General features: G+C 42.5%; 1 protein-coding gene across 1 annotated transcript; it reads left to right on the top strand.

Annotated features, from left to right (window-relative positions):
- Positions 1-951: 951 nt before the first annotated feature.
- Positions 952-24716, top strand: LOC128141729 (desmoglein-2-like). Its single transcript, XM_052786805.1, has 15 exons — positions 952-1198; positions 7544-7579; positions 8470-8604; positions 9185-9343; positions 9579-9723; positions 10973-11133; positions 11977-12111; positions 12257-12442; positions 13439-13698; positions 14574-14716; positions 15387-15614; positions 16919-17149; positions 18171-18299; positions 19438-19778; positions 21854-24716. Exons 1-15 carry the CDS (start codon positions 1154-1156, stop codon positions 22874-22876), a joined length of 3357 nt encoding a protein of 1118 aa, XP_052642765.1. The 5' UTR covers positions 952-1153; the 3' UTR covers positions 22877-24716.

Genomic DNA, 24716 nt, shown 5'->3' on the forward strand with positions numbered 1-24716 from the left:
TTGGGCAAAGGTACACATTTCCGTTTGGTTACAAAGTGATCAGTCCAGCACAGTGACTCAGTGACAGAGCAGAGAAAGAATATGGAAACCCTTAATACTGTTCATTTGGTGTACATTCGTTTCTTTGTTTCTGCCTTTAGTTTTCTTTAAATTAAGAAAATTATATTAATGCAAGTGTATTAGCAAACTCTGTAAATTGTGTATTCTGAGTAAATAATAGAAATACATATACATAACTTCAGAATAAATTGTGACATAAAACTGTTTCCCTTGTGATCCCCATGAAAATTATAATTGTTGCAACTGATGTCGCGTGCAGTGTGAAATTATTTATCGTACACTGTTACAACAGTAATAAGGGGACATAATGTAACTGGAAAGACACCCATGAGGCCGGTTCCCTCGCTGAGCCCTAACAGTATTTCACATGGTATCATAACCAGCCGCTTCAGAAATTATTTACGACCATTGAGTGTGGTAGCTGCCTCAAAGGAGAGAGGATGTACGGGAAGTATATTTAATTGTTTCGCCATCATGAAGAATCAGGTATGCCTACCAGTTAAGCATCAGTTAATCAGGTGTATCCAGGAAAGATCCCTGCCAGATAAGAGTAGGAAGGATATGGCTCGGAGCTCATTAAAAAGAAGATCACAGGGAAGGTTATGCTAAAACAACTCACGGTTTTATTTTCCCACGAGACTGTATTCCCCCCCATCAATTACCCGTTAATTTATCGTTTTGTTGTCCCGGTCGCTTTGCGTGCCTCCTACATGCCCCAGATCGCTTTTCTTGGCTGACGGGGGGGGGGCGGGCGGGAATAAAAATCAAACTTTGAAAGGCGAAGGGAAATTGCGGCCGCCCGCCGGGCTGCGCCGGCAGCACCGCCGCGGCCCTCGCCAGCCTCCGCCGGCTCCCGCGGGCGGAGCTCGGGGGGGCGGGGGGGGCCGGGGCTCCCCGCCGCGGGCCGGGCGGGGCCGGGCGGAGCGGGGGCGGGCCGGGCACCACCTGCCCCCTCCCGGCGCGGCCGCCGCCCGGCACACTCCACCCACCCGCGGCTACTTGTGCGCCCCTCGACGGGCCGCCGCCATTTCCCCTCTCGGGCGGCCCGAGGAGGTGACCCCGTCCCGGGCAGAGCGCGGAGGAGGCGGCGGCCATGTCGCGGGGCCCCTCCGCCGCGGTGCGGCTGCTGGCGCTGCTGGTGAGTCCAGGCCCCGACGGGGCGCGCCTGCCCGCGGGGCTTCCCCGGCACCGGGGCCGGGGGAAGGCGCCGCTTTGCTGCGGGCGGGTCGGTCGTTGCGCGGAGCTGTGCGGGAGGGAGGCGCGGCTGCGCCCCGCCGGGGCTGCGCGGGGAGCGGCGGCGGCTGCACCGCCCGGCCCCGGGGCCGCGGGGGGCTCGTACGGGGCCCGCGGGGGAGAGCTCTTCCCGTCGGGGCTTGGCAGCCCTCCCGCCGCCGGCGGCTGGTGGCCGGGAACGGGTTTTCTACCGTTCTTTGGAAAGGAGATAAAAGTAGTCGCTGTTTGCTGTCCGAAAGCAGGTGGAGGCAGAAGAACCCGGTAAGAACGGGATCTCGAATGGGTGGGGTTTTTCGAGGCGGCGGGAGGAACAGGAGTGCAGAGAAGAGTTCATATTGTTGCCGTCTTCTTGTTCAACGTATTATCTGTATTAATGAATTGCAATACCTTTTTGAAGGAATAGTGCCAGGAGGGAGAATGGATCATAAAGTATGATTTAATGGAAGTCTTCATTGGCTTAAGAGAAACGATACCAAATTCTTCACAATCCAAGACACTTCAGGCTTTCTCCTTCCCTGCCCTCGCTCTTTTTTAGCCATCAGCCTTTAGACCTTCCATTCTATGAAATACGTTTTGGGGCTAAAAGCAAGGAGTATGTCATAATAAAATGAAGCCAAAGCGCCTGGTTTGTTTGATTTGGACTGATGCTTTCTAGCTGTTGCTAGATGTTTTACAGGAAGCTCTCCTTCCTATCTGTAGTGGTGTTCTTTAGCTCTTCACCTTTCCAGGCTGGCAAAATGCCTGCGGAAGTCGGGCTGCTGCTGCTCAGATGAAGGTGAGGGTGGAGGCCAGGCCATGGGCTGTGCCTGGGAGCTGCCAAGGCAGGGTTCGGTAACGGCTTGTTGCATGGTCAGGCTGGCAGGTGCTGTAGATTGGGACCTTGCTCCCTGAGCTTGGGATCCTGCAAAATCAGATTTGTTAGCTGGAGACCCGTTGCCTGATAACTTTAATGTTAGACTTGTGGTTGGCCACAAGTCAGCCAGCAACAATTAGCCCTGTTCTTTGCAGCAAGCTGGGAGTTACGGTTTGGTTGGAAAATGTTTTATCCTTGTTTTGTCCAAAAGAGCAATGGGAAGCATGCGGAGTGCTACTTGTACAAAAGTTTTCACCAATTTGTTCTGTAATACCTGAAGGCACACCATTGTCCTTTTTGGTGGGCTTGCACTGGCTCAGGACACTATTGGTCTTGCCTGAAGAAAAGAGGAAAATTATTTTTCTTAATCCTCATCATCCTCAGGCTCAGCTAAAGCTGGGGAAGGGTATGGTATCCTAAGAGTGAACTGAGTTCAGTGCCTGAACACCTCACTATCAGATAGAATATTAGAGCAAATAAAGCTGCCTTAGTTGGTTGATGTCAGGAGGGGGAGAGAGAGGCACTGCTGGGCTTTGCCTTTTTTGTTTTGGTGGTTTTTTTGTTTGGGCATTGTTTTTTTTTCCCCCCCCCCTAATCTGGACGAAGCCATTCATGTGGCAGGAAGTCTAGTTGCTTGTTTGAGAGCATCAGATTAGGGTCATTGATATCTTATGTCATGCAAAGATGGCACTGGTAATTTCAAAACCTTAAGAAACTACGGAAAAACAAAACCAGTCTAAAAGCGTCTTCCCACACTGTCTTCTACGTTAGAAGCATCGAGAACTGTAAGTTCTTCCTCTCCTTGTTTTTCCTGGAAGTACCTCTTGGTCATCTGCTCTCCCTCCCGGCCTGCAGGCTGCATCCCTGTATCTTCATCCCTGGGTACCTCGCAGAGGTTACAGCAGCTTTGCCCATGTTCCTGCCTCTGACCCTTTTCCAGGGATGCCTGGGCGTGCCGGAGGGTAGTGCACCCGTAGGGTTGGGCTTGACTTGGTGTGTGTCCAGGGCACACACCCAGAGATGTGGGCCTGCCGGACAGGCACCACTATCGAGGGTTATTAGACTGGGAGGTTTCTTGGTCATTTCTGAAGGGTGTGGATGTCAAGTCTCCGAAAGAGGAAGTCTTCGAACACTTCTTACATTTGAGTGAAAGAAGAGTTGACAGAGATGTATGAATCTTGCTACAAGAGTAGCAAAACTTATGTTTTCTCTGAACGCCTTCTGGGATTGTACTTCCTTGATGTTTGGGGTGGTTAGGCTTAGGCTGGGTATGATGAAATTCAGTCCAGAATACATTAGATCACTATTGTAATGTCAGAGCCAGTAGCAATTACTTTTCAAAATTCATAGAAACAAGTTAAATTTAAAAAAAAACCACCACACAAAAAAAACCAACAAAAAAACCCCCATGATGCTTAGTTTTAGAAAGAGCAAAGGTGAGATAATTCAAAGCAGCCTAGCTTCTATCGCCAGTAACATGTTGAAACATGGTAAAAATATTTACAAGCATCTGTGCATTGATTCAACAACTTAATATTGTTCCAAAAAGGGAGGAAAAAAAACAGTGCTATGGTGAGATAGGAAAGCAGGTGAGAAATACATAAGATCTGGTATTTTATCCATCCTATTGAACTGAAGTGATGTATTATTTTGGACACCAGACTTCAGAATAAAGTGAATCTGCCCAGGAGAGACTAGAAGAAAGCAAAAAATGCAATCTAAGTTCAGGATATCGTGTTTTATGATTCCTGAAGTGAGATTAAAGAACGGGGAGCTGAGAAAAGAAGGTGGGTAAGATGCATGATAAGTTTTCAGATATATGAAGGGTAATTGCGAAGGAAAGGTAATTACACTGTTCAATGAGAGCATTATCAACATGGCAAAGAAGGAGATTTGGCTGGAGATTAAGACATCTCAATATAGGTGTTTGAGTTTCTGTTATGGTAGATGGAGATGCAGTGGATGCAGAGTGCACCTATTTGGTTGGATCAAATTGTGCTTTCGAAGCAAATCTCCAGAGTGTGTGAATCTGATCCCTCCCACGTAACACTGCATTGGGAGATGCAGCCGTCTGCTTGTGGGTGTGTGGTCTGTGGGACCAGGCTAATTCTAGTCTGAAGTAACAGCCACAAAACATGGGTTATGTAGTGTTGGGTTCTCAGCAGCAGCTGCTTTGCTCTACAAATCCTCTTGTATTGGGCTTACAAAGTAGACGTAGCTACAGTCAGTGGAGTCCAGAGAGAAATAGGAGATGTGGGCTGGCTTTGGGGTGAACTGAACTGCTCTCTGATGTCCTTGTCTGTATTGGCTATATTGCTCTTGAGTATAACACAAGTTTAGGCACTTAGCGTTCATTTAGACATGTAAATGTGTGCCTTAATCTGAAACTGAATCTCATCCAAACAGCAATATGCTCAACTTGCGAAGAGCTAAAAATTAGGATAATAAAATTAGGATAAAAATTAACAAAGACTTTTCCATCTGTAAGGTTAGCTAGGCACCACCTTAGGTTAGCTGGTGAGGCTGTGGGACCTCCATCACTCGTTTTTAAGAACAGGTTAAACAGTTGTCAGGAAGCACTTAGTGTAGTTTGTCCTGCCCCAAGGCCAGGAGATGGACAAGTAGATAACTTTGGATGGTCTCTTCAGCCTGCTTCTCTAAGTGTGGAAGATCTCCACTTGCCCATGGTCTTCAACACCAAACTGACTCACAGGATGTGCGAGATGCAAATCTCCTGACATGCAGCACGCATGAAAGACCACGTTTCTAGGACTTACTGTTTCATAGTGTAGCAAATACGGACACGTACCTTCTTGCTTGCTCAGTCTGCATCTTTACATTATAAAACTAAGCTGTGTGTTCAAAATCTGTCCTTTAGTCACTTCCTGACTACACATGAACATGGATTAGGGCAAGAGCAGCCTTGCACTCCCTATACACGTCAGTCACTCCCTTCTTTCCCCTGCTCTCTCGCCTACTCCTGCTGCTTTCCTGTAGTATTTCATTCCGTTTCTATTACTTCAGGCCTCAGGTTTTCCACCTAGTTTTCTGTAACCATCCAGTTGTCTTCTGACAATGCCTTCTCAGCTCTGTGTCATCAACAGATGTCATCAGTTGATGTCTAATTTTTGTGCCAAGGCTATGATCCACAGCAAATGATGGGCAGGGCTTTCCTAATCTTATCAAGCTGTTTAATAGAAGGCAGCTCTAGGATATTAAAAAAAAAAAAGGGGGGGGGGGATTTAGAATTCAACACCTGTTGGATATGTGACTTTTCACTTTTTCTTGAAGAAAATGTCATTGGAAAGTGCTTTTCCCCTTCTTAAAGTTTTTGGATCCTTTAAAAATTTTCCAATTGAAATGCAGGATCCCTTTATATATTTGTTCCAAATGTGTTTATGCATCTTGTAAATAAAATTGCCATTCTTAAGCACCTTTTATTGATGTCTTGAAGTCCCTTATGAGATTGCCCATGGGCTACAGATTGAAAACTACAAAAGCAAAAGTGTTTTTTACTGTCTTACCAATAAAACAGAATGTTTTGAGGCTGCTTTGCAGCGTTTGCAAACAAATTGATTTTTACTTTTAGTTATCTTAATGAAAGACTTTCTGTTTATAATGACTAGTGGGATTTTCTCTGCTGTCTTGATATGCATCTCAGTGGAAGACCTGCTTATTCTTGAACTTCAGACACTTCCGTTTATACAGTGGTTCTCAGGTTTTCAATACAAGGAAGCTTCTCACCTCCTGCCTCTTGTCTCCGTTCAGTATTGAGAAACACTTTTCCCTTTAGTTTACCAGTAAGAACAAACAAGGATGTTCATGAGGACATCTTGACAACTATTCATCTTCCAAAAGAGTTGCAGCTGTTGGAAAACCTTGACTATAAACCCAAACCCTCCTGTCACTCTTGCTGGTACAATCTCAGTAATCATAAAAATAAATTTTAAAAATCCATATAACTAATAAAAACAAATAAGATTAAGAATATTCATGAAAACAACTTGGTCTGAGGTGTAAGATCCTGTAGCCCTCACAATGTGTATCCGTTAGGGAACTTAGTCCTTGCTAATGTTTGTCTTCAGAATATATACATTGGGAAAATTGCCATTTGCAAAGCAGTTTTGTTGTGCAAGTCAAAAGAGCAGTCTGCTACATTGCTCAACACCGTCCACTACATTGCTGCATTGTGTGGGAAAGAGATAACGTCTTAGAAAAAAAAAAAGCTGTCATCGATGCAGCAATCAAGGCTGAGTCAGAGGGATGGATAGGGAGAGACCAGTCAAAGAGAACGTAAAGAAACACTCCCTGACTTATTTCAGTAGGAAATCACCTTTTCGGAGCCTGCTTTGCCTTTGGCATTAGTATATATAAAAAAAAAAAAAATCACCTAAGATGCAAAATGTAGCTAGATGTAATAGTGCTGAGAACAATAAAAGTATTCTTTTCTCTACCTATGCAAAGCTCAAAAGTTCTATTTGTTGGTTTCACTTGTAATAACCTACTTTTTGTTGTTGTTGTTTCCCAATGCCTACGTTTTTGCACCATTTGAGGCTTTTTGTTACTTGCGGGGGTCTTCAGTGTGTGCAGAGTGGGCATAAACGCAGGGTCTCTGGTAATTTGGTACCTTCCAGCTAGGATGAGGCACCTAACTGAGGTGTTTAAAGGCATACATAGCTATCCTGGTGCATGAAGAGATGGGCAGTCCCAATACTGGATGTTGGCATGTAAGGTTTTGTCAGAGCAAGCATGAGTTGCTTGCTAGCATGCACATGTCTCAGCCTTGTTTAAGTAAGGAATGTACGTATGCCATTTATCTTTCCAGCAAGGTGCTAAGTAGAGAGCTGCTTCTGTTGGTTACACTTCAGCAGGTGTTTTGATTACTCCTTGCTTTTAAACGTTATTTAACCTGTTTTGTTCTCTGATGTGGTTGGTAACCCACCACAGCCTGTATAACCCGTGATTTGCCCAGAAGAGGGAGCTTCTCCAGAGTGCTGCTGGCAACCAATGCTTGCTTCAGTCAGTGGCAAATTCCCATTGTTTTGGAATAGTGCAGCATTATTCAGCACTAAAAAATGGTTGTTTAAAAGTGACTATAAAGTCTGCATTTATTGAAAGGAAAAAAAAAAAAGATTAATTGCTTATTATCTGTTTCCTGCTGGGAGAAAAGTGGAAAATTTAATAATTATATAATTATAGTGTATGTTTTTAATATGAATGGTTATGGGTGAATTTTTCAGAAGCTATTATGGGTAAATAGTAAATATTAATTGATAGAGGTCAGATGCCCTCTTCCTTATGGCTTTGCTGTTCTTATGAGGGTGGTCATGTCAGTTAAGTTTTAGTATGGCTAAAGTGACATAGAATTAATAATGATTATCATAACTTCCATTGCAGATCTGTTTGAATTATGGAAATGGACTCCATGTGAAGGTAGGAAATAATGGAAAACTGCTTTTATTTATCAATGCCTGAAGAAGGGCTCTCTGAGCAAAGCATCAAAAGTGTGCCTTACTTTACTTGATAAATACCTTGCATTTTACCGTTTTCTGAAATGTGAAAGCTATGTAATGAATAATGGAATGACAACCAAAATGTAAGTGAATAGATTCCTACATCCATCAAACAGTGATGTTCAGCTTTGAGAAACTTCCCCTAAAATATTAAGTTTGTAGATATCTTATTTTAACTCTCTGTAAATGAAATCAACTACAATTTTATGGAGGATGTTAATTGGAAACATTTCCAGATGTTAGTCTGGAAGTCAACAGACACAGTAGGGACTAATCTGGACAGAAGGATGAAGGGTGTCATACAGAGTGAGCATGAGGGGTAGTTGAGCAAGGATAGCAGAGACAGTAGATGGGTTGAATAGAGGCCTGCTGTTTCATGGATTCTGTTTCAAAGAGAAGGTTGAGTACGAGGCAGTATTGGTGGCAAGGTAAACAGGGTAATAAGGCAGAAATGGTCGTTCAAAACAGCCTTAGTGCCAAACTCCTTCCCACATCTGATAACAAGCAGTTAAATCTTCCAGAACAGGTGTATCTTCACCAACCTCTGGTCATGGGAACTTGCTCATGTATTTAAAGCCTGTCTTACCTAATTCTGTCTTGATGAAAAGACTAGTGTAGTTTTCCTCTTCAAACAACTTGAGCATATAGCTCTTAGATTGTGGCTCGGAAGGCTAATGCTGTTCTGTGATTTCAAAGTTACTAGGTATTGAAAGAGCAAAAGCTATTCAGAAGTCTGGGCTAGAGCAGCAATAAAGCATTCATCTGAAGTGGCTAAATATAATGCTGACTTTCAACCTTGTTTTTTCACAGGTTTATGATCGAAATGGCAGGAGTGGCATGTTGTCTCATCCCAACAGCCTAGTTAGACAGAAGCGAGAATGGACAGTCCCTCCGGCTTTCATACGGGAAGAGGAGGACAACTCCTATAAGAATCCAATTGCTAGAGTAAGCCCAGAAAAAGAGATAAATACAGAATACACATAAAAATAGAGATGAAAATATAAAATAAGGGTCTGGCTGCCCTAAACACATGCACAAATATTTCTTTAATTTTAAAGGACTATTGAGTATCAGTTGAAGATTGGCACTTGTTGTTCCAGACTTCTTTTCCCTTCGTCTTTCTCCACATTTCATTTGCCCCCATCCATTTGATCAGCCAGTTTCTTCCTTCCCTCACTCCAGCTTTTCACCTTATCAAAATGGTGTTCCAGCCTTTCCTTGCACTTGTATCCTATCCCACTCTCTTTGTCCAAGCAGTCCCAATTTTCTTCTCCCGCAGACCTCTCCACTCCATGGTTTCCAACTGTTGCATTGCTCATCATGTTCCTCATCTCCCTGCACCAGATCGTCAAACAGAACATTCCTGCATTCATCTCAACATCTCCAGACTCAAAGGAGAGCAGGGAAATGTGTTTTAATATTTATTTTTGTTTGTTCATTGCAAAAACACCAAAAATATTTTCATTGCGTTTTTAAATGTGGTTTTATTTACTGAATGCTATTTAATCTGTTATATTCCTGCTAGATACATTCTGATCTTGAAGATACAGGTGTAGTGGTAACTTACACTATATCTGGTCAAGGAGTAACAGAACCCCCTTATGGATTATTTGTTATCAATGGAAAGACTGGAGACCTGAACGTAACAGGAAGAGTTGACAGAGAAAAGACTCCAATGCTGCTTGTGAGTTGAATAGTAACTTCTTCTTTATAGGTGCCCTCCTATCCATTTTTTATTTTTTGTTCAAATGTGTTTGCTTTGATTAGTTTTAATTTTTCTGCATATTTGTGTGTGTATACATGCTTAGAAGCATATTACATATGCTTATATAATGCTTAGATTTTATTACATATATTTTATATTTCTATATATTACCCTCACTCATTGGACTTGCTTGTTTCTGTCTGTATTATTTCAGCTCAGAGGTCATGCACTAGATAAGACTGGAGCAAAACTGGAAGAGCCAATAGACCTTCCAATTAAAATTGTGGATATAAATGACAATTTTCCAGTGTTTTCACAGGAAGTTTTTGTTGGTTCAATTGAAGAATTAAGTGAAACAGGTAATGTTATTTTTAGAATTGCTTTTTTCATTTAGCTTTTCCCAACACATGCAAGGGCACAAGTGAATATACTCTTTGCAGCAGCATACCTGCAGTAACAAGGATACATTCTCTTGCTTGCGTAGGCCAGGTTATCCACGTGTCAATGCAGAAGTCTTTATTCAGAGCTAAGCTGTGTGGTGTGATTAAGGGAAAGCGTCCACCTAAAGGCAACAGAGAACAACACTTCCTCTTGTGGCACCTTTGCTTTGGTGTCAAAGCTACCACAAATTCAGGAACCAAAGTCCTTCAGCAGGAATTGCAGGGAAAATGCAGTCTACCTTCTGGCCTAGCAATCCCAGCCTATTTGGGAAGGACTCCACTCTGCCATGCTCATGAAAAGCCCTGCTTTATCTATGGGCTGGAGAGGTACTTTGCTGTTAAGCACATATAGCTGTGACCTAACCCTCAAAGAACAAGTTATTGGCAGTGTACCTATTGATGTCAGTAGACACAAGAACAACAGATTACTTCCCAGAAGATAAGCTGGAATAAAACAACCTAATAAATACCTGACATTGTGTCCATTTCAGTGTTATGATAATCTGAAGACACAAATTCTTGACCATTTACTTGGGTGAGGTATTGAGTTCCCTCAGCTGTCTTTCAAGTCAGTAGCAGCCATATGGGAATTGCTCTTTGCCTGAATTCCAGCTAATGTTCAAACTGTGGCACTGGATGCTGAGGTACGCCTTTTCCCAGAGGACAAAACCCCTGTGCCATGAGTTAAAAGGGGATTGCACCATGGGGACCGCCATGTATTTTGAGTAAAGCTGTTGGAGGGCATCAATACAGAGCAATTGTTTTAATAACGTTCAGGTAGAGGAGGTAGTAGTGCTCCCTTTAGAATAATGTGTGATGTAAATGTAGCTTGTTGTTCAAAAACTTTTTCTTTCTTTGTATATCTACAGTCTTCTGTCACGATTTTTGAGAGAATTCAACCTGTTGATTATTTCTGGTGCATTGAATTCTATGACTTACAGATGCGTGGATACAATCTTCTTGTTTGCTAGAGGGTTTACTTTTAACATGTACTGTTTGGATTTAGGAACACTTCTTCAGCTTTATTCATTAAATAAGTAAAGGCAAGAGCATCAGAAAATTGTGCAGTGCATCTGACAACATGCTCTTATCTTTGACATTATAGTAAAAATACTTGCCGGTACATGGCAGTGTAAACAAATACTGTATTTTGTTTGTTTTTTTCCAGGTACAATTGTAATGAGGGTAAATGCAACGGATGCAGATGAACCAAACAACCTAAATTCCAAAATTGCTTTCAGGATCGTTTCTCAAAGCCCTAGCGCTGCATTCAGTATGAATAAGGATACTGGCGAGGTTCGAGTAGCAAAAATAAACCTTGACAGAGAGGTAAAAAAAAAACCCTCCCATTTTTAATATGTTAACAGTGTTTTTCTGACACCTGTTGTGTCACCTTCAGCCCTGCCTGCCAGGGTGAAGAGCTGGCCCTCTTACCTTCCTTCACCTCCCTTGGGATTAAAGCCTTGTCTGGCTGATGCATGTTTTTCAGGGACTGGGGCGAGGGGGGGGTCCAGAATATGGGATCGAGGTTGTATTCCCCACGTCAGGTCCCTAGCACAGGCACCAGCCCGTTGGCTGTTGCTTTCTGTCCCTCCCGTGCAGCCGTTACATGAAGCAAGGGGTCATTTCTTTCTGCTGGAGAGCACATGGCAAAGACAACCCAGATCACCATCTGCAAAGCTGCTGACTGCGTCTAGATTTTTGTAGGCTGCTATGCAAATCGAAGTGTAAAGAGTTAGGACGGGTGCTGCTGTGAAACAGCATTGAAAGCCATGTATTGCCAGCAGCTTTACCTGTGCTTGCATGAATTTTCCCTGGCCAGCAGATGGTGTTCTGGATGTTAGCTCTGCGACTGAGGGCAATGGCTCTGCCTCTAGCCCTGTCCTGACATGCAGGTGTCACTGGTCCTGTCCCTGGTTATGGCCGCTGAAATTTTTTCACTTGCCACCTAAGTACAGTCTAACTCTTTGTGGGGGAGATGCAAAAGTCCCAAATCCTTTTGAGACCCTCCAGCAGAGCCTGTCAAGGTAGTTGTGTGTGAGATTTACTGTTAGCTAGAGAGAAGAGGAGTTATAATTGGCCACGAGAGGGATTACCAAAATCTAATAAACATAATACAGGGAAGGAAAAAATTTTTAGCCTGGTTTAAACACTTTTTTCTTATTGTGGCAGACACAAAGTAGCTATTCTTTGGTGGTGGAAGCAAAAGACCGTGGTGGTGAAATAGGTGGGAATGCTGCAACATGTTCTTTAGAAATCAAGATTTTGGATGTCAATGACAATCTGCCTGTGGTTGAAAGTCATACAGTAAGTACATTTATCACAATATTTGGCATGTTCCTACACCTGCCAGTATCCCATTGCTTAATATGAGGTTGTACAAACTTCCTTGCTCTGGTGAAATGAGGTAAATCATGACATCTTTTTAACAAAGGGTGTTTTTCAATTGCAGTTTGAAGGAAGCATTGAAGAAAACAGAGCAAATGTGGAAATTCTACGAATAAAAGTATTTGACAAAGATGAAGAGTTTTCGGATAACTGGCTGGCGAACTTTTCATTTGTTTCTGGCAATAAGGGTGGCTTTTTTCGTTTAGTAACAGACACCCAAACAAATGAAGGAATTTTGACTCTTGTGAAGGTTAGTATATTCTTCAGAGAGCCTTCTTTAAATACTAGCATAATTTATTCCCTTTAAGTTGACATACAAATTATTTATATTCAGTCAGTATGTAAGCTGTAAATTTACATGGTGGACACTCCTCCTTTGACATATTCTTTGTTGGTGTATTCAATAATTCCCTGCAAAATAATAATTTTGTCCAGCTTTACTATTTACATTCTGTGTGATCTCAAATATCTAGCGGGGCAGAAGTCCCCAAACTTCCCTTGTTGTTTGGGCAACAGTGCTAACAACTAGGCTGTAAACTTGCCCATATTTTTGCTCTGGTTGCTGATCTCAGTTTAAATTTCTTTATTTCCTGTGGCCACAGATAACATTGCAGGCAACACCTACTCCATGAGCCGTGGGCTACAGACTGTTTTATCAATTTCTATAAATTGAAATTGTGAAAATACTTTCCATAAATGGAAATTTCTATTTTATGAATTTCACTCCCTTTTAGTCCACAGGAATGGAAGATGCATAGTGCCCTAAGTACCTTTTTTCTTTTTCTTTTTTTTTTCTGCTGTGGTTTCCTTATCTGAAAACTGATAACTGTAAATATTGATAAGTATTATTAAGTACATGAATTGGTTTAAAAATAAATAAAATTGGAAGAACCAAGTAATATTGAGCACTGATTCACTGAAAGTAAAGAGAAGAATATATGGGTAGGACTCATTGCACCTACCTTAAATTAGTTTAAATTCAATAATAAAGACATATCTATGGTGCCATCCATTAAAAATAGAGTAATCTTCCTTATGTACTTTTAAAGAGTTTGAAGCATTATGTATTGAGAGTAACATGTTAACCAACACTTACTATTAAACAGTTATTATTTAATTAAGGATGCTACAGTATTATTTAAATAATATTATTTAAATATTAAATGTATGAATGTTGTCTAGATACCAGATTCTGTCAAATTCTGAGTGATTGTTTTTGGTTTGTGTTTTTTTTTTATTGCTCTAGGAGCTGGATTATGAAAAAATGCAAAGCCTAAACTTGGGCATTGTTGTTACAAACAAAGCAGAGTTCCACAAGTCAATTAAACGCAGTTACAAAGCACAAACAATTCCAATAAAAATTAATGTGATTAATGTGCGGGAAGGCCCTGTATTCCCTGGTGGCACAAAAATTATTGAAGCAAGTGAGAAACTGGAGATAAGACAGGTTATTGGACAGTATCAAGCCTATGATGAAGACACTGGAAAAATAGCAGAGCGCATTGTGTAAGAATCCTTTTACAATCATCATAACTGAGTATGTCAGAAATCACAATTTACTGTAAAAATGTGCATATTGAACTGAAATAATTCCAAAGGCAATGGTTTTCTACTACGCATAATTCATACCTAAAACATCATTATCATCATCTTCAATATTCTATTATGCAGAAAATAGCTGACGTGAAAATCCTACTTGTTTTGTTGTATATGATGAGACATGAGCGTTTGGGCTGAAGTTGTCTGTGCTTGCATGCTGTTTGTCATGCCTGTCTACTTTTGAGATATTTACTCGCCTGACTTTGTCTGCAGAAACATTAGGAAGAAATACGCAGAAACATCTAGTGATCAGATAGAAAGGGTGTAAAGTAGATAAGTCTGCGTGTGTGTGCTTGGATTTTGAATCCTAGCTCTTCAGCTAAAATGTTGTTGAACCACCACTGTGGCTTTTACAAACGGTGCAGACCAGCAGAGGTGCGTACCCAATGGTGCACCCCTCTTCCCCATGCCTGTAATACAGTCTGTCCTGGGTGGCTGCTGCTCAGCTTTTGCTGGGAGCAGGGATGGAGGAGAAGAGGATGATGACCAGCAGTGCAGCTCCCTCTCGTGCTGCGGTCTTGCTCCCTGAGGCTACTTTTTATAATGCCTCCACATCTAAATCCTGGCTCTAGTGGGAAAAGTAGGTTTCAACATTCAGGGTGGGTTTATAATCTTAGGTTTATAGTTGAAACCAATTTCAGTGGCAGGAGTGTCAGACCTCAGACCTAGGGATTTGGTCTTGGCTTTAAATGAAGAGTAAACATACTGTGAAGCTGCTTTTTCCGCTGATGGTTGTTTTCCTCATTATAAATCTGTACATCTTTGTATGCAACTTTAATCAGATACATGAAAGGAAGAGACACAGCAAACTGGATCACAATAGACTCGGTCACAGGTGAAATCCAACTTGCCAAAAAACTTGATTATGAATCGTCTCATGTAGTAAATGGTACCTACACTATCACCATGTTGGGTGTAACTACTGGTGAGTTGAGAGAGTTTTGTTTTCACACTAATTGGTTTGTTTAGGGTTTAGTTTGCCTTTCTACAACTATAGTTGGTTTAACCTCCCTGTCTTTAATGGCCTAAAAGTTAGGCACCTAGTGCAGTTTCCCATAGGCTCTGTATTTGGAGGAGAGACACGGGCAACTCATGGAAATAAGATGAACCTTGGAATGGTTGCCAAGGTGCCTGTTTCTCTTCTTTGACTAGATGGAGGTTAACTTTTACAAAAAGTTTTGCAAAGACCAAGTCTGATAGGAACATCCCTTGTCAAGGTGGAAATTGCCAATATCTCAGTATGCTTATTTTCAGAGTCCTAAGTTTTCTTGAATGCTAAGCAGGAAAGACTCCCTGAACTTCTTGTGTATCTAATTAGAATTTGCCTTTTATAATCTGCATGTTACTGTGTAACCATACACAGGAAATACTACTTTTTTTTAAGCTAAAATAGTAAATCAGCTTGCATTCAGAAGAACTTTGTCAATATGTTTATTAATGTTAGGAGTGAAATACTGCTCCCATAAGCTCCAGGGAGAGCTCTTTCAACTTATTTCAGCAATGTTTGTGTTTTGGAAAATATTAAGTTTTTTACTTTAAGATGAAATTCTTGCACTTTTCAAATCAATTTAATTTTTCATATTTTAAAATCTTAGATTTTCCTAAGAAAACAGTCACCGGCACAGTCATTATTCAAGTTAAAGATGAGAATGATAACTGCCCAGTTATTGTGAACCCTGTGCAGACTGTGTGTTCAGATGCAAAATTAGTTGATGTTACAGCTAACGATTTGGATGGTTACCCAAACAGTGATCCCTTCAGCTTTGCTGTCATTGATGAGCCAGAAGGGACAGCAAAAAAATGGATAATTGCATCTAGAAATGGTAAGAAAATATATATTTTAATTACTTTCAGTTCTTTGGAGTCCTAGTGTTGTAGTTTGTTAATTCCAGTTAAACTGACAGTTTGGCTTATCCAGACCAAAAAAACCCCATATATATGGAGTCAGGCATGAAGACACATCACTCGCATTCTACTCCCTTCTCTCTAATGGCTGTAAAAGCACAGACATGTGTTCTGGGGCCTGTTGCCTTCCCTCGGTTGGACCATCTTTTGCCTACCTTGATGACCCAGATGTGGTGACCAGGATTTTGTGGATAATGCTGGGATCAAGCCATTCCTATCTTTGCACAAAAAGCATGCAGTGATGGAGGATGCTTTTTGTTAAAACTGAGCTTGGAGATACGGTTGTGTTTCTGGCTGCAGTTGCTCTAACTTCCAAATAAATAAATATGTCTGTACAGTGGGCCTTGAAAAGGGGGAATACAGTGTAACCTGTTTTAAGATTGTCCAGCACAGCAGAGAGAAAAATAAATCAGAAATTTATTTATAATTTTAATGACTATTTCAAAATGAGATGAGCATTTTCTTCTTGCATTTCCATTCTTATAAGCCTGGGAAATGCTTGAAGGAAATGCTTCAGGTAGATCAAAGGTACCAGAAAACACTTTTTTCTTCTCAGACTCATTATTCTCTCCTCTGTAATCCTACAGCATAACACTGCAAAGCAATCAGCAGAGTCATCCTAATGGCCAGGTTTGGGACCAAGAAGGAGTCGTCTTAGTTTTCCTCACCCCACTTGCAGCCAGACTAGCAGTAATTATGGGGATCACAGCTTTTCCAAATAGGGTGGCATTCCCCAGTGGGAACATCATCTGAGCATCTCTTGCTTAGTTGTGTCCTTGATGCAACATGGCCACAGGAGCAGGTGGTATGTTGGCTCCCCAGTCTCTGCCTGTGACCTACAACAGATTATCTAAAGACTGAAGCCGTTTTTTTGTGAATTCAGCCTTTAGCTATCCGGATGACATGAAGGTTAATGCTATATAGGCAGTTGGGCTGTCTTCCGTGATAAAGTTGTTGGTGGTGTGAAACTCTCCACAATTATCTGAGACTGCAAGTGAGCATGGCTGCTTTGTTACCAGCATGAATTTCCTTGATAAAAATAAGAGCACATATGCTGTAGCAGCAGCTAATTATACTTAATTCCACTGCACTGGCTGGACTTAACTGGACGGGGCTTGTTGGGAGGCGGTGAAGGTTTTATTTTCCTTAGTTTACAGGAGTCACCTTTTTCTCCACTCATTTCTTGTCTCTTCTTTTTCTTTAACCCCCCCTTCTGCCTCAGGCACCAGCATACAGCTGGTACCACAAAACCTGAAGCTGGGCAGAACTGAAGTTCCCATCCTAATAAAGGATTTCCAAGGGTTAAGCTGCACTCAAGCACAGTCTCTGCAACTGACTGTTTGTAAGTGTACGGATAACGGCGTATGCAAAGAGAAATTTATTGGCGCCAAGTCAGTGGGTCTGGGACCAGGAGCGGTTGCGCTAATCATCTTGGCGTTTTTACTTTTGCTGCGTAAGTTATCATTTCATATTATCTCAGAAGCACTGTAAATATGGTCTGCAAGGCATCAGGAAAGAAACAGTCCAGCCCCCAGGTTTTATCATCTTGATATATTCTGTATAAACTCCTAGTCTGTCTGAAGTCATGGCAAATCCCCACCTAATTTTGGTAACATCAGCATTTCACCCTCAAAGGATTTCAAGCTGTGCATTTAAAGATTAATACGTACAACTTTAATATTTGTTTACGGCACTGTAAATAACAGGTGAGGAAGTAGTAAGGAATCATTTCAGTGTTCCCACACCTCCCCATGTGAACCCTAACTCTTCCCACTCAAATCACAGCGCTCCCTCCACTCTCCCTTGCTGCAGACCCAGGTCTGGTGCCTTGCTCTGAGCAGCATGTGACATTGCTTTTTGGTGAGACAAAATAGAAGCTCAAAAATAACAGAAGAATGCTTGTAGTTAGGGTATGGCCATGTGTACCAGTGCTGCATTTAAAATGGCAATAGTTTATTGTTTGTACTGGTAGCAGTCTAGCTGTGGCAAAACAAAGTTCATGCCATGTGAATATGCTCTGCTCCTGAAATTGGATTGAGTTCCCCAGGCAATGCTCTAGATGTGTCATAGGAGTGGTGAGGTGGAATTTACATGATGCCATGTCGTTATCTACTAGTAAAAGAACAGGAAGAGTTCAAAATGCTGAGGTTGTACAGTGATATTTAGGGCTTGGGTTTGGTATACGAGGTATTTGATAGAAGTATAGCTACATAGATGCGTGGTCATCTGCAGGATTGAGGCCCTGATGGGTTAATTGTCAGTTTACTTTCTAGGAGACCAGCCAGGCACATGTTTCTAGGAAATACCTTGAATAATTTGGAACCTGTTTTCAGTCTTTATCAGCCCTCTTACTGATCACTAGCTCATTAAAGATACATTTTGGTATGGGAGCTGGCCAAACTTCGATACTGGCTGTTAGCATGCTTTGACCCTAATAATCACATAGTTAATGTCAAACTTCTGTTTCCCTGTAGTTATTCCACTGTTACTGCTGCTGTGTCCCTGTGGCTCAGGAGCGAAGGGATTTGGTGCGATACCAGACTACAGTGAAGCAGTGTTGCATCAGTGGAACAGCGAAGGAGCAGCTCCTGCGGAAAAGGCATGTATCCCTAATAGCATTTCTCTTTGATTTCCATCCAAGCATTCAGTTTGGCAGTTGGCGCCTCTTCCACGTTACAGGCTGATGTTTCAAGGCTGTACAGCAGATTTTAACTGCACATGAACATTAATTAAAATTAACCCTGTGAGGCTCAGTGAAGGATATGCATGGAAGATGAATTCCACCAGCAGCTCTAGAAAAACCAGCCATAGTGTTTAAATCCTAAAGTAAAGGGAAAGCAATCAAGCAAATGTTGATGGTATCTGAGCAGAAGATAGGAGTGTGGGAAAAGCATGGATGCTGTAAAGAGCGAAGCATTTGCAAGCCTGGAATGTTCAACACCCCTTTGGGAGCATGGTAAAGTAGCAAAAGAATGGGTTATAAAGCTTAGCTTCTCCTCACTAGTTTAAAGTTTCAGGCTGCATTTTAAATTAACATCCCTGTATGTTTGCCTTCTTAAACAGAGGAAATTCTTAATTTAAAAAAAAAAAAGGCAGAAAAAAGTGCAAATCTGCAGAGGCAACAGTGAATGCCAAGAGAAGTTTGCCCTTTCTTGTTATGCTACAAAACCCAGTTCTCAAAAAAAGAGCATGACACTGGCGTGCTTTTGCACAATAGCAAAGAAATAGAAGTAAGGTAAAAGACTTTGATTTAGGGCCAGTGCTCACACCAAATTCTTGTTAAAAAACAATTAACAGGGAAGCCAAACTGCTAGAAGAAAGGGCCAGGCAGCACCATAGAGGCAGCAGGTAGTGCCCACTCCCCCACTTTGTGTCTGAGGAAAGCTGGCCAGAGTCTGTCTTGGAACAGCTGAGCTCTCTGGAATTTTGCAAGCCTTTTTTTGGTGGGTTTGGTGGTTTTTTTTCCCCCTGCTTTCACTCCCAACCCTTTGAGTTACAAGAAAACAATGATCTATAGAAACATTTCCATGATCTAACTTGGGAACGCAGTTGTGGAAGCTGCACCCTATTTCAGGAGGCCTTTTACTCTTTGCAGCAACATGTATAAGTGCAAATTCAAACAAGTTGTAAGGCGGCACCCTCCCAGGTCCCACCCAGTCCTGCTGCTGGTTTGGTGAGTTCCGTGTGCTAGAGAGTGCAGCTTTCATGTCACATCCTAATTTGTGTTATTTATGTAGCCAGTGCTAAGCTTCATCCCACCCACTGCAGTGGGGAAGTCAAGAGGAGCGACCAGCGGAGCAGCAACGGCAGTGGCAACAGCAGCAGGAATGAGTGGAGAGGAAACTGTGGCAGGAGGCGGCAGCTCTGCCTCTCATGTAAGAGAGCATTGCAGCACTATTACCAAGGAAGGATGGGAAGAGCAAAGACATCTCCTTACTGGTGCTGAGTGTGGAGCCATGGCAGCTAGAGGTGCTGAAGGCATGGCAGGTGTAGAAGGCAAGACAGTGGTGGCTGGAGGAGGAGTTGTGGTGGGAGCAGCAGGAGCCATGAACGAAGAATTTTTAAGAGACTACTTCAATGACGTAAGCATATGACCCAAAAATAACAGTATTTTGATATTTACACTTAGCGTTGTAAAATATGCTGTTCATGTTATTACAAACACAGATGAGTAAATATGTATATACAAACAGTCCTGATACAATGGCCAATGTTGTGTGCATGTGGAGTTGGGGGCATTAAGGAGTTTTGGATTAGGCTCACATGTGGGACTTGGAGCATGACAGTGCTCCATCTTGTAGCACTGTGTGTTTACAAGGTCTCTCACAACGAGACGCTTCTCTCGAGGGAGGTACTCGGGAATGGGATCCAGAATATTCAGCAATGACCAAGGAGCCCCTTGCCCAGGAAGAAGCCATGAGAAGGAGTGTGATCTAGATCTCAGGGACTTAAGCACATTAAATGGGCCTGTAGGGAGGTACCTATGACTCATCATGAGTCATAGCTACAAACTTTACCATGGAGCAGGTTTTTGAAAGGTAAGCCATAGATGCCATACAGTAGAGGGTGGGTCTGCATTTTCAAAGTAGCTGATGAAGGAAGTGGTGCTGGACTTGTCTCTTTGCCCAACAGCCTGGGCACATGTTGCAATCCCCTGTCTGACTACTTTTTCTTTTTTTTGGTGACCTAACCATTGACCAATAGGCTATTCCTACTCATTGCAGCTATTCCTCTTTGCATAATGTACATCATTAGTCCTTAGGCTGGTAAGCTCCTTATAGTGAAAGCTTCACTTCCATATGCCAAGGAGTGTACAGATTGTCCATCACCTGTACAAACAAAACATCCTCACACCTTAGAGCTGGCTTATGATGGGGTTCTGCAGGGGAGTAGCTGTGCAGGTTTGAATCACCACCTCAGGCTAAGGAAGGATTTGAGTTTAAGATACTTGTATGTCTCCTGAGTGCTCTAGCTACTGGTCTTCTAGGTGAACAGATGCAATAGTAGCAATTCTGCTCTCCTTCCACTCTTGGCACTTCCTAATATTAAGACATACTTTAAGTATAGCTGCCTGCTGAAGTCCTGCAGGATGGCTTAGTAAAGGTCATACTACAGTACTCTTTACCACTTCTGGGAGGCTAAAATATCTCAGATTATAGGGGGGGGAAAAACCCAGACAAGTAACCAAACCAAATAGTTTCAGACACATGCTGATTTTTGTAGAAGCATCTCAGGTAATGTGCCTACTTCCAGGATCACACACAGATAAACATACAGAGTCAATTTGGGTCTGGATATATACCATACCACACAGATGCCTGAGAAAATATGCACTCTAGAACTTCAAATATGGTAGAAAAGTGGTTCTGAGCGCAAGCCAGCAACCGTATTGGGTCAAGCTGGTTCAGCAGGCCCAGAGGATTTGGCTGTCTTCACTCCAGGAACTGGAGGTGATGTAAGCATGTACACAGGTATTTGTGCTAGTGCTAGCACAAACTCCATTGCAGACACTGCTTTCAGACTGAGCTGGCCCTGGAAGCACTATAGTCAGAACTATTGAGCCTTCCTTGTTGCAAAGTGGCCTGCATAGAGCCTAAAAGTTTATGTGCTGGACTATGTTCCCATACTTACCAAGCTATTTAACTTTTTGTTTGCTGTTGGGCTCCTTGGGTGTGATCCTGCAGGCTATGCTAGTGAAAAGGGCCATGGCAGGTGATAACATTTCAACATGTACTCATAAATGTGTGTTTAAATGTTAGGATACTCTCAGGCATGGTTTTAGCACTCTCCCACAAACACCTAGTTAGAGGTGAAGTTCATTCACTGAACCAAAATAAAAACAATCTTTTTGTGAAGATGGAGCAGTATCACAAATGGCACAATTCCTGGTAGGAATAACAGCAGGTGGTGATAGTACCCAAGGTTTTCAATTTAATCTCAGACTTCCCTTCTCATCAAGTGGACTGTCAAGTTCAGACTAACTTCAAAAAAGCAAAAAGCCCTTTTAGGTACTGCTCTCACTTGGTTGACGGTTTCTGTGGGTTCAGTTAAATTTTCATATTTTAACCTCTTTGACCAAGCATTCCTGATTTTCAAATTTATTAAGTCTAGAGCTGACATTAATGAACTCTTGCTTGCTTTTGTTTTCTGTCTGTAGAAAGCTGTCTCTTTTGCGGAAGAAGACGAAGCCCAAGCTGCAAACGACTGTCTCCTGGTTTATTCCCAGGGAGAGTCAGGCTCTCCCCATGGCTCCATTGGCTGCTGCAGCTTTATTGAGGGTGATCTTGACGACCATTTCCTTGATGATTTAGGAGACAAATTTAAGACTCTAGCAGAAATATGCATAGGCAGAAACATCAACATGAAAGACTGTAGCTCTAGGAATGAATCAGGTTTAGGTCTTAATGACGCAAATTCGTGGTTCTTGGATCAGCAAAATGCTTCCAGCTCCAAACAAGCTTTTGCCTCGGGCAGTCACTTCCAGCCTGCCCCGCCAGTGCTTGTGGGTGGTGGCACAGGAGAAGACACCATCTCCACGGAGGTGGTCACAGAAACAACCTTTGCATCCCGCTCTGGGCAGCACGATGCTCGGCCCCTTCCCACGGCCCATGCAGAGACCAATTTCACAGTGACAGAAATGTCCTATTCGGCAGGGGCTCCTCCCCATTCGGGCACTGTCTTTCTAGACCCCCAGTTTAAGGAGAATGTAGTGGTGACGGAGAGAGTACTGGCACCTGCATCAAGCTTGCAGGGTATGGTGGAAATCCCTGATTTGCCACGGAGAAGTAACGTGGTGGTTACGGAGAGGATGGTGAAGTCGGAGGGTGCCGGGCCAGGAGCCCTGACGGTTCAGGATCTCCCCGACTCCCAGTATGTCGTGGTGAGGGAACGGGAGAGGGTGCTTGTGCCCACTGCAGAGCAGGGCTCTCTCAGCTCCCCCACTTTGGCAGAGGGATGCAGCGTGGTGGTGAACGAAAGGGTGGTGACAGCCTCGGGGACGCAGAGCAGAGCCGAACAGGCGGTGGGTGCCAGCCTGGGAAGGCAAGTGCACGTGTTGATCCCAGACTCCCTGCTTAACCGGGCAGGCTCTAACTTAGAGGGGCCACCTCCTGCCAGCGCCACACTGAGCAAGTCTCCCAGGGTCACCAAATACAACACAGTGCAGTACACTTGCTCGTAGCCTGGCCCCTTGCAGGGGTGGCGATGTCTGGCACCCTTGTGTCCCTGTGCATCTTGGGCTTTTTCTTGACACCTGAATTTGCTGGAGCTTTCAGAATGACATGGACTCGCTTGCGGTAGTTTGTATAAATAAGGATTATGACCGGGAAGCTAGTAAGGAAATTTGCTGTTGTTATTATGTAACATTGCAGCGATGCTTTTGAAGTGGAAAGATGTGGGAAATACTTTTTTTTTTCCTTGTTTGCTATTTTTGTAATTGCTTTCTATTAGTTAGTGTAATAATACCACACAACCACAGCTGCATAATTATGGGTAAGCAAAAAAAAAAAGTCTAAAATCTAGTAATGGATAGTAGTGTGCAAAGCACAAGTTAGGTTTCTGAACTGCTGTTCAGTCTGTCTGCTGAAGTTTCCCCTAAGGGGCATCAGGTTCTCATTGTGTGTTTGCCATCTATTACCTTGTGGGCTGAGCAGCTCCTGAGCTGCAGCTGCAGCTCTCTGCACCTTGGCGAACTGCTAAGAAATCTCTCCTTCCTGAGAAGCCCAGGCCACCAAAGCCAGTATGTCCTCAGCGCAGTGGTGTGTTGATCTCCTGGAGGGACGTCACAACTTTGGGTTATCAGCGTTTGTACCTTAAGCAATCAATACTTGCATATTAGCACAGGGGTTAAAGAGAGCAAGTAGCAAAAAAGCTGAGAACTGCAATTTTTTTGATATCTTGATGTAAAAATTCCATTACTTGGTGTGGGTCTAGGCTGACATGGACAAGTAAGCATTTGCATCATACAGATTTTTCACTGGTTCCTAATTGGTCCTTTAATAATGTATAAGAAACAGCCAAAACTTACCTTAGATGTAGAGCCAGAGATTCAGTCATTGGCTTTGCTGGCAAAGTTTATGGCCCCTAGACATCTGTAGGATCTGATGTACAAGTGCAATTAATTAAGTGATTTTACTTCTGTCTGTGAACTCACAGATACAAGCACAGAAATGCAGCCTGATGTGTGTGTGTGTGTGTGTGGTTCTGCTGGCTGCAGTACCAGAGCTCCAGTGGCCTGTGTAGTGTGGCATAATGGCAGCTTTCCTTAGCTCTGACAAGATGAAAGTGCCCTTCAAGTCTGCAACACTTAAGATTACTTTCCTTTCCATGAATTTTATGTGGTAAAAGCAGAAGACAGTACTGCACTGTTTGGCACTATGTATATATGCGCATGTAAATATTTGTATGCAGTTTGAAACATTTTAAAGTTAATTTTATAAAGGAAAAACTGTCATACACTCCTTATGTTTTCTCAAGAGTAGAAAGAAGTATTTTAGATAAACATGGTACCAATACCTAATCTCGTACCTTTAAAATCAGCAAGCTGGCCATATGGTACTGCAAAGCTTGTGGACATGCAGAACTTTCTGGTTGTCTCCATCTCTCCTGGAGTTTTCCTGCAGCTGCAGTGTTATGTTTTCCACTGATATGTTTTGCCTTTGAGTAGAAATGCTTTCAGTGTATTTGATTTTACTGATAAGGATGTAAAAGTTGATTCAAAAACATAAACATAAAAAGTAGGAACCATGGCTATGCTCAACAGGGTGCATCTTGACAGATGGGCCATTACATTAAGTGGAGGAGTACTTCCAAGCAAATCAAACTGTTCCCTTGCTTGGACCTGTTGGTTATTTATCTCTTAAACTTCATTTTTAAAGTATGTATATTTACTTTTAAGTAAGCATGCAGTTTTAAGTGGTCACCACTTTTTCCTGCAGTTAGAGGGAGTGAACTTATTTCTTACTTTTTAATGGAGTATTTCTGTGGGTTTATGCAATCTTAAAATAAAGAGCTCTACTGTA

Source organism: Harpia harpyja, chromosome 5 (assembly GCF_026419915.1).
Source record: "Harpia harpyja isolate bHarHar1 chromosome 5, bHarHar1 primary haplotype, whole genome shotgun sequence".
NCBI lineage: Eukaryota > Metazoa > Chordata > Aves > Accipitriformes > Accipitridae > Harpia > Harpia harpyja.